This window comes from Thermobia domestica, chromosome 15, assembly GCF_964235325.1.
Source record: "Thermobia domestica chromosome 15, izTheDome1.hap1.1, whole genome shotgun sequence".
Taxonomy (NCBI): Eukaryota; Metazoa; Arthropoda; class Insecta; order Zygentoma; family Lepismatidae; genus Thermobia; species Thermobia domestica.
This window is the reverse complement of record NC_137468.1, coordinates 92,143,045-92,156,070: the sequence shown is the minus strand read 5'-3', so window position 1 is coordinate 92,156,070 and position 13,026 is coordinate 92,143,045. Positions and strand designations below refer to the sequence as shown.

Below are 13,026 nucleotides of genomic sequence, written 5' to 3'. Positions count from 1 at the left end.
ACACTGATCACTACCTGGTAGTAGCGATAATACGGGAGAGATTATCGTTGAATAAAGGTAATATTCAATGTCCAAAAACGGAGAGATTTAATTTAAAGAAATTAGAAGAGAGCCAGGTAAGAGAGGAATACCAGACTGAAGTTTCGCATAGACTCTCGGTTTTAGAAGACTCAGAGTGCACTAGTGTTGAGGATACTTGGATTGAAATTAGAGATAGCATTAAAAGTTCAGCAATAGAAAAATTGGGACACGCGGAAATACGTAGGAACAAACCATGGTTCGACCAAGAATGCATTAAACTAGCAGAGAAGAGAAAACAGGCAAAATTACGGTGGCTACAAAATCCGAATGAAATAACTACACAAAATTTCGCAGATATCAGGTGGGAAACTTCCAAAACTTTTAGAACAAAGAAACGGGATTTTTTGAAAGCTAAAATTAAGGAACTTGAAGATAATAGTAAAAATAAAAATATTCGGGACATGTATAAGGGGATCAGCGAATTTAAGAAAGGCTATCAACCTCGTGCTTATCTATTAAAGAAATCTGACGGTACAGTTCTCACTGATACGGATAGCCTCTTAAATAGATGGAAAGATTTCTTTGACGATTTGCTGAACACGCAGCCAAAAACTAATGTGCGTGGAGAAAAGGAGATACACACCGCAGAACCGTATATTCCAGAACCCAATAGAATAGAAGTGGAAGCCGCTATAAAGAAATTGAAGAAACACAAATCTCCGGGTGTAGATGAAATTCCGGCTGAGTTAATTTTAGCTGGAGGCGAAAAATTGTGGAACAAGATACACAAACTCATTCTCCCTATCTGGAACAAGGAAGAATTGCCACAAGAGTGGAAAGAATCAATCATTGTTCCAATTCACAAGAAAGGCGACAAAACTGACTGTAATAATTATCGAGGCATTTCTCTTCTGTCAACATCCTATAAAATCCTTTCAAATATTCTGTTAGCAAGATCGACCCCATACACAGATGAAATTATTGGAGATTATCAGTGCGGATATAGACGAAATCGATCAACTATCGACCAAATATTTACCATTCGCCAAATACTCGAAAATAAGTGGGAATACAATACCCCGGTATATCAACTATTGATTGATTTTAGAAAGGCTTACGACTCGGTTAGGAGAGAAACATTATACAACGTTCTTACAGAACTTGGAATACCGAGAAAGCTAATTAGATTAATTAAGATATGTTTAACTGAATCCCAAAGTAAAGTCCGGATAGGAAAATTTTTGTCCACGAGCTTCCACGTCGAAAATGGCCTGAAACAAGGAGATGCGTTGTCGCCATTATTATTTAACTTTGTGCTGGAATACGCCATAAGGAAAATCAAGGATAGCAACCAGGGCCTAGAGTTGAACGGCATTCACCAGGTTATGGCATATGCTGATGATGTAAATTTAATAGGGGATGATAGAAGAACAGTAGAAATAAATGCAGAGATCTTATTAAACGCTTGCAGGGACATGGGTTTAGAAGTAAATGCAGAGAAAACTAAATACATGGAAGTGCGTCGGGACCGTAATACGGCAAATTGTGGAGGCGTTAAAATATTAAATAATGCTTTTGATAAAGTGGATACTTTCAAATATTTAGGATCAATATTAACAGACGAAAATCATATTCACGAAGAAATTAAATGTCGATTAAAAGCAGGGAATTCGTGTTACTATTCGGTTCAAAATCTCTTGTCGTCGCGAATTCTGTCGAGGAATTTGAAGCTTAAAATATATAAAACGATAATCATGCCTGTTGTTCTGTATGGTTGCGAAACATGGTCGCTTACTCTGAGGGAAGAACATAGACTGAAAGTATTTGAGAACAGGATCCTAAGAAGAATATTCGGACCCAAGAGGAACGAGAATGGGGAATGGCGGAATCTTCATAACGAGGAACTACATAGTTTATACGGTTTACCCAACATTGTTAGGGTCGTCAAGTCTAGGAGGCTTAGGTGGGCAGGTCATGTAGCTAGAATGGAAGAAAGTAGAAACGCTTTCAAAGTCTTGACTGGTAGACCCATAGGAAAACGACCATTAGGAAGACCTAGACGCAGATGGGAGGATAATATTAAGATGGATCTCGCAGAGATAGGAATACAAAGTAGAAACTGGATGCAATTAGCTAAGGATAGAAGTCAGTGGAGAGCTTTTGTGAACGCGGCACTGAACCTCCGGGTTCCATAGGCCATAGAGTTAGTTAGTTAGTTAGTTAGTTTAGGATGAATGGTTTCCGAGATATTGAAGGAAATGTCTAAAAATAGTGGCGTAGCATGATCTAATGAGACCACCAATTTCAGGTGCCAATATCTCAGTTTGCCCAAGAATGACAGAGTGGCACCCGGCCGATTCTTGCTTAGCACACTCAAATCAGTAAGAAACAGTAAAAAAAAAACTTTGGGCATACGACAATTCCAGGTTCAATGGTCTGGTTACCAGACTACTTCACACACTTTCAGCACAAACAATTAGTCAATAAATTCTTTTTCCTAATTCAATTATCCACTTCCACATATCAGTGACAGCAATCCTGAAACAAAGGAATGAAAATAACATGAATAAATGTAACCAATATAAATTTAGAAACATCCATACTGACTAACAAGAATAATGACTTGTATTGATTACTGTTTGGAAACGTAATACCTCTCTAAGTAACTCAAAAGATGGATACTTGTGTAAATTCAAATGAATACATCTAGAAACAAATGAAATTGAATATAAATTCCCTTGATGATGCAGGTAAATAACTCCAGGCAAATCGTAATCGATCTGAACCCAGATATTCTCATGGTCAATATCGTGCAATGCTTGGTTTATGTTGAATTTTGAATCGGATCCCATTGAGTGCCCAAAATGCAACTTTATGGTGTTTTAGTATACATATGAGACTACGATGTAAACAATTTTGGACAAATTCAGAGGGACATTTCTATGCCAAATTCAAAATTCAAATCTTAATTTGAATTTTTGAAGTGCTGTTTTTTATTTTACATGTTTTTTCAATATACAGTAGTACAACTTGTAGAGCAATCTTTAAGCTTTCCAATGGTGTTTGTTTCACGTATATAGTCCACATATTAACCATTTTATGACAATTTTTAATAATCACTGTAACTGAAAAAATGCGATTTTTTGACATTTTTGAACATGTATGAGACACTTTCAGGGGGGCAGAGATAATATTTGGGGTTTTTTCATCTCCCACTGTAATATAGCTGTACACCGATTTTTACAAAGATCTGAGATGGTCAACTCTGATGACTTGTTGATTTGACATGGAATATCCCTTCAATGAGTAGCAGCGTTGCCAGGTGCATGTAAGTTAAAGTTTTATCACGATAATTTCAAAGTTCCTTTTCACTGTTTACAGGAATTGCATAATGTAGACAGATCCTTAACTCACCTTTTGATGCACTGAAACATCAGCACTATTGCCAATTCAGAATGTTAATTTATGAAAACCAAGTTTTCCCTAGTAACCGCTCACAGAGGCCTCATCCGGTTAGTTATCGGTGGAAATGAAAAATTCTTTTTTCCATCCCATAGTTTCCAAGCTACTCCAACTATACAAACTAAAAATTAACGACAGAACATCTATACGTATGAGTTATGAGTCAATTTACGTGACTTGTAAAAAAAAAAAAAAAAAAAAAAAAAAAAAGATTTACACCTTCTGTTACGTCTGGCAACACTGTGGTTCCTAGTGTACTTCAATCGTTGCTTCCTAGTTTAAAAATATATGCATGAACAAGGCTTCATTTTGGTATAACCATTATTTGAGTACCGCTTCCGGTTCAAATGATCTACTATCCCAAACTACGGGTTGCATTGTATATTGGACACCCTGTAGTTCAAAATGTACTAAATTATGAATGACAATATGCTATATGTGAAAGTTGCGAATTATTTGAAGATATAGTTACTCATGGAAGATAGAAATTACATTGTGAAAAATTCGATCTTAGAGCCAAGTAAAAATTTTGACATTTATACGAAGATTGAATGGCAGAAAATGAGGTTGCGCATGGTGAGTAAGAGTTATAAACTGTAACTTCTGTTTTCATTTGCTTCAGCTTTCGAGCATTAGGATAGTCAATATTAAGACTTTAAAAGTTTCCCTGGCTTTTTCCAAGTCAGTCCAGATTTTATATCAAACCAAATCCTCTATATTGCAAATTCAATGATATACAAAGAGTGGAAAATGAATGACTGGATTGAGATTCATACCCGGGTCTCCGGCTTACGATATCGATGCGTTATAATCAGTTATTTAATTCACTTTTCATATATAATACGAATTCAACCTGAGTGTTCCGTAGTGCAGACACTGGGGTTTCCAAGCACAACACAAGTTTGTGCTATACTTAGCAGCGTAGTGGTAGACGGTAAATACAATATTTCCTTAATATCATCAGTGCGAAATGTTATACTCCATTTTTTTTTTTTTTTTTAAATAAAAAGCTTGCCAAATATTTATTAAAACCTTAACACAAATAAATAAATAAATAAAATAAAAAGCAACTGAATCATCCAACATAAAATTGTCCCTAGCTTCACAACAACAAACTGGAATTTCTTCATTTTACACATGGAAATAATAACACATTTAATAGTCCCGATTTCACGTCTTGTTTTATTTCCAGTAATTATGGATTAAATCTGAGAATTATATCTTCTACCTTCCGCTCCTACTTAACGTTTACTACATCCTTGATGTTATAATACAGCTTTTACTAGAACTACTGTTTTAGTGATCACATCAGGGCATAATCGAGTTTCCTCGAAGCTATATGGTCAGCACTTGGGTTCGATTCCCCGGGACACACATTGTTCGGATTTCATATTGAGCTGTAGGCTCAGAAGTTTCACAGCCTCGGTGCTGAATGAGATGTTACACTTAAAAATTATCCACGGCATACTGCCAGATCAAAATTATCACTATTCTGTTCAATTTTTAATTTCGCTTACAAGATTACGACACTCAGTCGGAAACAAATATGCAATTTAAAGTAATACTAATAAATGCATATTACTTTTGTAACAGCAACTTCCTACCGTTCCTGGGCTTAGATTAGATTTGGTTTGATTTTAGCTCGGCTCTTTTAGCAGCAAGACTATATGAGATGTGGACCTACAGCTTAACGTGAGATCCGAACCACATGAGCTCCTGTCAAGAATCGAATTCAGGTCTTCCAAGCTAAAGGCGCTTACGTTAACCGCTTAACCACGAGGGAGTTCTTACCTACCTACCTTTTCTAGACCTTCTACTAAGTAGATAATAAGTTTGTTTCTGAAATCAATTTGAGCCTGTTTTCTTGTAACATATTTACTTAGTTACTTTTTTTTTTTAATACAGTTCCTTCATCTTACATAAATTTGACATGATTTCTTTTTCCGAATTGCATAATTTCTTTTGTCACTGAGTTTTCTGTCATGTCTCCAGTAACACACGATATAAAAGACTAATAAATTTCCATTTTAAGAAAATAAAATAAAAACCTTTGAATTAGTATATTTTTCACGTATATCAATCAGTTTCTCAGTTCCTTTGACCAGCCTCATATTCTACATTTCCCATATGTATGTCTTCATATGTTCTCTCTTCTATCTGATTCAGAAATGTATTTATTTCATTTCTTGTATGCAATAAACTTTATTGCTTCACACCACGTACCTTTTGGATGAGTTGAGGAAAGATGAGGAACAATATCCGTGTTGTTGAATGTAGTTATTACTATTTGTTTAAAATTATAAACTTGTTCCTATTATATTATTATTATTATTATTATTATTATTATTATTTCAAAATTAGTTTGTGGTGTAAAGCTCACGCGGAGGTTAAAATAAAAAGTGTAACAGGTATTCTTGCCTCATTTACCTTTTCGCCATTGACGATTTTGAAACTCTTACTGCTTCCATTTTCGAAGCTATTCTCCGATGCACCATCGTCTGGTTTCACTGACACCGTTAGAAACTCTTACTGCGTAAATCTTTATAAAAAATTGCAACGTTTCATAGAAAATTCTGCTGGCATAAGAGGAGAATCTTTAAACATATATACGAAGCTTTGCACTACCAGATATCATACCTATTTAGAAACCAATATGAATTGTGTGTAATTCAGATTCCAACATTCAAAATTCATTTCAAGATTTTACTGAAGGCTCTTCAGAAATTTTGGGATTTTGCTTCGACCCCTCGCTGAATTATGAATGTTTTAACTAACTTGGAAATGTAGTTAAAACGAGTTGATTCTCCTCATCTCACCATGTCTACGAGAAATTTCTCAAAGACTTGATTTATCATACGAATTAATTTCAGATAGTCAACATATGGCTTTCTTTCATTGTTTTCCTCTCCATACACTTTGTACAAAAGAAAATGACAAATCTGATGTCTTCCCCTCACAATACAAGACAGTGCGATCTATGGAGTAAGTTCTTTGCTGTTCTTTCTATTTTGGAAAGGCATTTTTTTGCAGAGGTGTAGCAACATTATTAAGTGGGTGAGATTTTGTTACATTTGTGGTCATACGTCCAATGTAATTTTTAAGCCGGGATAGTGGAGATAGTGTTCTGATATGCCCGGCTCGCGAGAGTGAGTGACTGTAAATAGAATACTTCCCTAATGTTAGTTCTTTAGCCCTACTGATGGGTCAAATCACTCATACTGTACTGAATGTTTCCTTACACCATACATAGTTCGTCACTTGATAGAAAATGTCGGAAGAGAGAAATTATTCTAGAAGCTTTCCCACCAGAAATCGAACTGAGACCTGAGCCTCACGCACCAAAGGCACGTGCGCTAGCCACTAGACTATCAATAAATGCTCCTCAGTTCTTTCTGTTTCAACCATGAAGTTGCAAAGAAGCAAATAAAAAGTGAATGCTACGTGAAAGTGAGAGATGAAAAAAAAAAAAAAATCACTAAAGCTTCTTGGACTAAAAACATTGTTGAAGGAAACTAAACCTAGCTAAAAATATACCACTTACCAGCATTTACATCAAATGACAACTGTTCAACAAGGAACCAATATTGTGAAAAGAAACTCGTACAAACATTGTAATTCATTTTCAACAGAGGAATTATTTAAATATCTTTCCGTTCACTACACTTATTCCACAGATGGATAATTACTTCCTCTCTTGTTCTGATTCAAATTCCGAACTTCGAGGCAAGAATTCATTATTCAAGACCTTAAAACAACATTCACACTAACACACGTACAAACCACAAAAAAAGCCTTACCTTAATGGTTCCAAACTAGTATCGACAGTCAACATACAATTTTGAAATGATTAACGATATTACACGTTATTAATTTTATTTTACAGCAATTGTAGCAAATAAAAGGTCTTGAAGCATCACTTCGAGGCAAGTGTAACCTTGTATACGTTTAATAATAAAAATGACCATAAAACCTTAGGCTGACCTGCACGACACTCACATACAGAATAAATTTATAAATCGAATCCACTTCTGCTACGTCTACGATTTCCATGCCAACATCTACATCTTTGAATTTTGAGATGAAGAAGCAAAGTTATGAGAGTGATGACTAGTCACTCACTAAGCAATCAATTCCCAATAGAGCATATTGGAATTACACAACTGGTCACGACACAGATTGAAACCTTCCAATCCTGAGTTGGCGATTTATTTCTAATATCATTCTCCGCATAGCTTACGGAAATAGATTTGCACCCATGGATATTGTAAAATTTCTTGGGTAGAGCAAATATAGTACTCGGGATTTGGACTTTTCCCATTACCTTTTTATTATAAAAAGTTCCTCTAATACAGAAGCATGTACAATAATAGTTTCCTTTAAATACTTTAGGTTAGAGTGTGGTAGGAACCCGATGACCGGGCGTCGTGAGAGAGAGAAGGAACCCAATGACCGTGCGTCTTAGGGCTTTAGGATTGGGTGTCTCTCAATTGACCAAGCTTCGTGAGAGGGTAGGATAGCCCAATGGCCGGGCGCCTTAGGGCTTTAGGTAGTTTGATCAACCTCTGGAGATTGATACTGGTCGAGGCGTGCAGCTCCCTTTTATCCTGAAGTGTCGGCTTCCTTCGGTAATCCTCGTCCTTCCGACTGTTGGCGACTCCTCTTCGGGACCGTCGTCTGCTTGTTTTTATTTACTATTAACACGTGTAGTTCACACATGGTTAATGCATGACGTGTAGACATGCGGAACCTTACAATATTTTCCTATATGAGCCAAGGGGAAGTTTAATCACGATCGACTGACCGATTACAATCAGAAAACTTGGCTGGGTGGTTAACTGGAAGTTTACAATGTCCCGTTCAGCACCGAGGCTATAAGAGACTTGGGTCTACAGCTTAATATGAGATTCGAACCACAGGAGCTTTTACCACAAATTGAACCCCAGTCCCGCGCCAAAGCGCATACTCTAATCATAGCAACGGAGTTCTTCCATCGAGATCTGCCAAATTCTATGCTGCCAGAAGGATCACCGTTGCAGGAAAAAAAAACGTACATTGTTAATGTGTGACTTTAGTTACGTTATTCGTAGATATAAGAATTTCCATTACTGTCAGCACCGTGAACCCAAGACTATGAAGCCCCATAGAAGAATATTGCAGTGAGTACTTCTATAATAGTTTTATGCCTACAACGGCTTAAGTGCCTTGAGTTTATGCCTACAACTCACTGAGCTTGTATCTTTATCCTAACCTACTCTGCAATTACTTGTAATTGACGGGATTTGATTAGGCTTTTAACTCCTGCTCGGAACTAGGAGACTTTCCTGTTTTTCCTTTTTCTTTCTTTCTCTCTCTCCCTCCCCCTCTCCTATTTTCATCGATCACTTCTTCCTGTGTATCCTCATTGTACGTTCAGCTTCCTTACTCATATATGAGGCGTTAGAAGTCAAACCGATTAACTCCACTTTTGGTTGTTTTTTAGTTCTACACATTTTTGATTTGGAAAAGATGCATTCTTTTCAAAGGTAAAATTGACTAACTCACAGTTTAACTATTTGCCACTAGAATGTGTGAACGTTCTGATCATTCTCATATAAATACATTGTATCTAAATTACTAAAATGCTTACTACTGAAAAATCTTGTTTGATGGCGTTAATCGGTTTGGCATCTGAACGGCTCATATGTCTTTCATCAAATTAGCTGCAGAACTTCGATATTTTAAATTGAATGCATGCATTTAGTTTTATTACTGGAGGAATTCAATGAACTTAAAGGATCGGAACACACTATGGATTCTTAACCTCTTGTTTATCCCTTCTAGTGCTTACCTCTGGTGTGTGGGGTCTTTGGTTCGAACCCCGGCTAAGTAAGTTTGTGGTGGACAACATTGTGTCCGTAGGGGAGTTTCTCGAGGTACTTCCGTTTCCTCCCACACTCTCATTCCACTAATTATTTCATCATCATTCACTTGCCTTAATCATCCGTCTCCCTTAGCCTAACGGGTATAATCGTGGGACGTTAGACTGAGATTTCATTTCCTTTCCTTTTTTCCCCTTTAATCCACTAACTCATAAAGTAAAGGGTACTGACTTATTCCATATTTTCTCAATCTTCTTGCTACCCTCATTCTTCCTCCCTTTCCCTCTGAAAAGGAAAACTGTTCCTTTTTATTTAGATTCTGTAGACTTATCTATCAGAATTGGTCTGCTACTTTTGCTGTGTTTTGACATGTGTTCTCTTCGGCTAAGCTCTTTGATAGATATGCTATTGTTCTTGATTGTATCGTTTATGGTTCATTACAATTTGCCACATACGTTGTATGAACATCTCTTTGGCTACGATATACCGTTCGAAACGCATAAATATATTCCTACTTTGTTAACATTGAAAAGAGGAAAATATAACATTGAAAAATACGAGCAAATGGATCTAGCATGGAATATTCCAAAATTCGTTGCATTGAAATTGATTTTAAGTATCAAAAATTCTCTTAAGAATACGAAAAAGCAAGAAAGTAATAAAAGTAATAATAATAAATAGGAAAGATGATGGCCAAGACTCTTAAAGCCCTAGTTATTGAAATAATGGGGAAAAAATCGCTCAGAGAATGTAGTTAGTAGGACAGGATGTTTTAGGGCTTTAAGATCTTTAGTTTGAGTGCTGATTTCCATAAGAAGATGCAAAAAATTATCTAGTTATCAGCAACTGAACAAAGGTTTTTGAAGTAAATAGTAATACTAGCAGTAACTAGATAAAATAGTTTTTATTTTGCATAGATCTTTATTTAATCTTATGACTGATCAAAAAAATACACAATCTTTAACACAGTTATAAATAAAGGAACAGTTAAAAATGAATACTGTTAACATTATTTCCCCCCTATCACAATGACATCATGTTTCCTTATGAGAATTCAAGCACGAAATACTATTCTACAATAGCATAAAGGCATTTTGTAGACGTGACTTCAGTCCATAATTCAGTTTTGCACAGTTGCAAGCAAAATTTTTAAAACTACATCATTTGTTTTCACACCTTCATCAACATGATGTCCCTTTTTTTACTTTTTTTTCTTCTTTCTTAAATAAAAGATCTTAACCGAACGTAACATTTTGATACAAAATAATCCAACTCTGGGAATAAAGCAAAATAATTATTGCTTGAGAAATTCAGAGAAACTTCTGTACGATTAACGTTTCTGCTATACTTTCATTTAAATATTTTTTTTAAATTTCTTTTTTTTTTATACATATTTCATAATGGTTGTAATTATTCACTGTAAAATCGATACTACATTACCGAATTCAAAGTCATCATTACACATCACATAGAAACTAGTAATACAATACCACGTTAAATATATTATCGTCTGCAACATAAAATCCTTTCACTTCAGTAATATATATTTATAGTGAAATATATATATATAATGAAAATATTCTAACATTTTTAATATTTTTGTAAAAAAAAAATGCATATCTACAAAAATGATAACATGAAATTTCTCTTGTTCTGAGTGACAAATGAATGGATTAGTTTCAGATACAAAACTGTACTAAAGTAACAAAAAGAAAACAAAGCAACAACTAAACTAACCGATAAAACAAAATTTACAGATACGAAACTCTCTAAAGCATGACAATTGTAAAAACTAAATCATAGAAGTGTGAAAATAATGCTTTACTTAAAAAAAAAAAAAAAAAAAAAAAAAAAATGGCAAGCTTGCAACATTTAGTTCCTTTAGTTCGTGCCTACTATCACAACTGAGAAAATCAGTACAGTAACATCTATTTGCTACATATGTATGTGTATGTAGGTATGTGTGTGTACATTTTTAAACTTATGTCTGTTAAAATATCGTATTTCAGTACCTATTTCTACAATTTTTGAATCAATTTGCTTTACAACCCCAAACACTCTCGATAGACAGTTGAATAGGATTGTAAAAAAAAAATATATATATATGAAACTATTAGAAGGAACAAATGTATACATTGCATGGACTAAGTTTGCACTATTTCACAGTTACTATTCAGAATTGGGAACACATCTATTTTTAAAAGCTTTTTTTAAATTTTAAATTAACATTTCCATCTCCTTGTATGAAGCAGCACTCCACAGCCAATGCTGTTCTTGACCATCATCATCATGATTTTTTTTAAAAAAAGTAACAAACAAAACTACAAAAAATATTCCACGTTCGTACACCACAACGTGTTTCTCCATGTTACAATGAACTTATATATTCCTTTACTGATATTTACCACCACACTTAAAATACATAAAACATGTAATCCAAGAAAACCGTAAATGTACATTTGACAAAATAGCACTCACGGTTATTTAAGTGGAAAACATGAATTTTAAATCTTAAGTCACAATAGATATATTACTAGTTTCGCCAAGGTACACCACTGATGTTCAAAAGAGTGGAAACAGAGAATAAACAACTTTCACAAAAGAGAGAGTGGCTTATCCACATGTTAAAATTATGGTGCACAAAACTTTTCCAGTCCTAAAATATGCGAAATGTTATGAATCCCCATTTCAAAAGATACCGGAGAAAGATATGAAGTATCACCTCATAGCCTTAAAGAGGAAAAACGAACTACATCCTTCCCGCTCATGATTGAATAAGTCACTTCAATATTAAGATGGAGTTAAAATGACTATATAATTATTTTAGGACCAGAAACAGTACCAGCAACTGGTGTGCATAGATCAAGAGTGAGCTGATCATCATCAAGATCGTATAATCACATGTAATCTACTTTTTTTTTCGTAAGCTTCTCAAGCTTCCCCAAGTACGAAAGTCTTCAATTGGGCTTACCTGTGGTTCCATCCTTCTTCGCTTTCATAGCTTTGTTATGTTTAGCACCGTTGAAATGCATGTCTAGTTGTTCCTGTGAAGTAGCTCCAACTTTACATAGATCACAATAAAACCTACAAAAAAAAAAATTATATATTAGATTGCGTAACTGTAATCAAGACACTTGTGAATTCTACTTAATACGGAGGTGGGGAGTACATCACGACAATCAAAAACTGTACTAAAAATGTGTTATATACAACTGAAAGAGTATCCATACTGGATATTTTGTTCGTAGGAATTATGAAAGAAAACCCAAGCAACCCTGTGGCATACATATGTATTACTGCACATATTACAAAAACTCATCTCATTATGATAAACCCTTAAAATATATTACGGCAACCCAATAATTTCTAAAAATATGCAAATGCGAACGGAAAATGCAAACTGTGGAAGAAAGCCTAATACCAGTACTTTATTCTCTGGCTCTGTGTGTTGCACTGGATGAACACGGGGCGCAGGAAAACAGTTGTGAGTCAATCGTGGTGTAAAACGGAAGTGATCAGAATGGAACAGCGATCGTACATCAAAGTGGTCGTTCTCCGGGAGAGAAATGCGAGTGTCATCAAAAATTGGTAGAAGCGTTACAGAAAAATGCTCTGCCATATCGAACTGTCACAAGATGGGGAGCAGCTTTTCAGTGAGGATGCCAAGCAACCAGTGACATGGAAC

The 13,026-nt window shown here is 35.2% G+C and overlaps 1 protein-coding gene across 1 annotated transcript in view; it reads right to left on the bottom strand.

The window, feature by feature from the left end:
* Positions 1 to 11,174: 11,174 nt before the first annotated feature.
* The window catches only part of LOC145671151 (zinc finger matrin-type protein 3-like), a 73,944-nt gene continuing 72,092 nt past the window's right edge, over positions 11,175 to 13,026 (bottom strand). Inside the window, exon 7 of the mRNA XM_081739975.1 lies at positions 11,175 to 12,425. Coding sequence (XP_081596101.1) covers positions 12,299 to 12,425 — 127 coding nt within the window. The 3' untranslated portion in view covers positions 11,175 to 12,298. The remainder of the gene's footprint in view (positions 12,426 to 13,026) is intronic.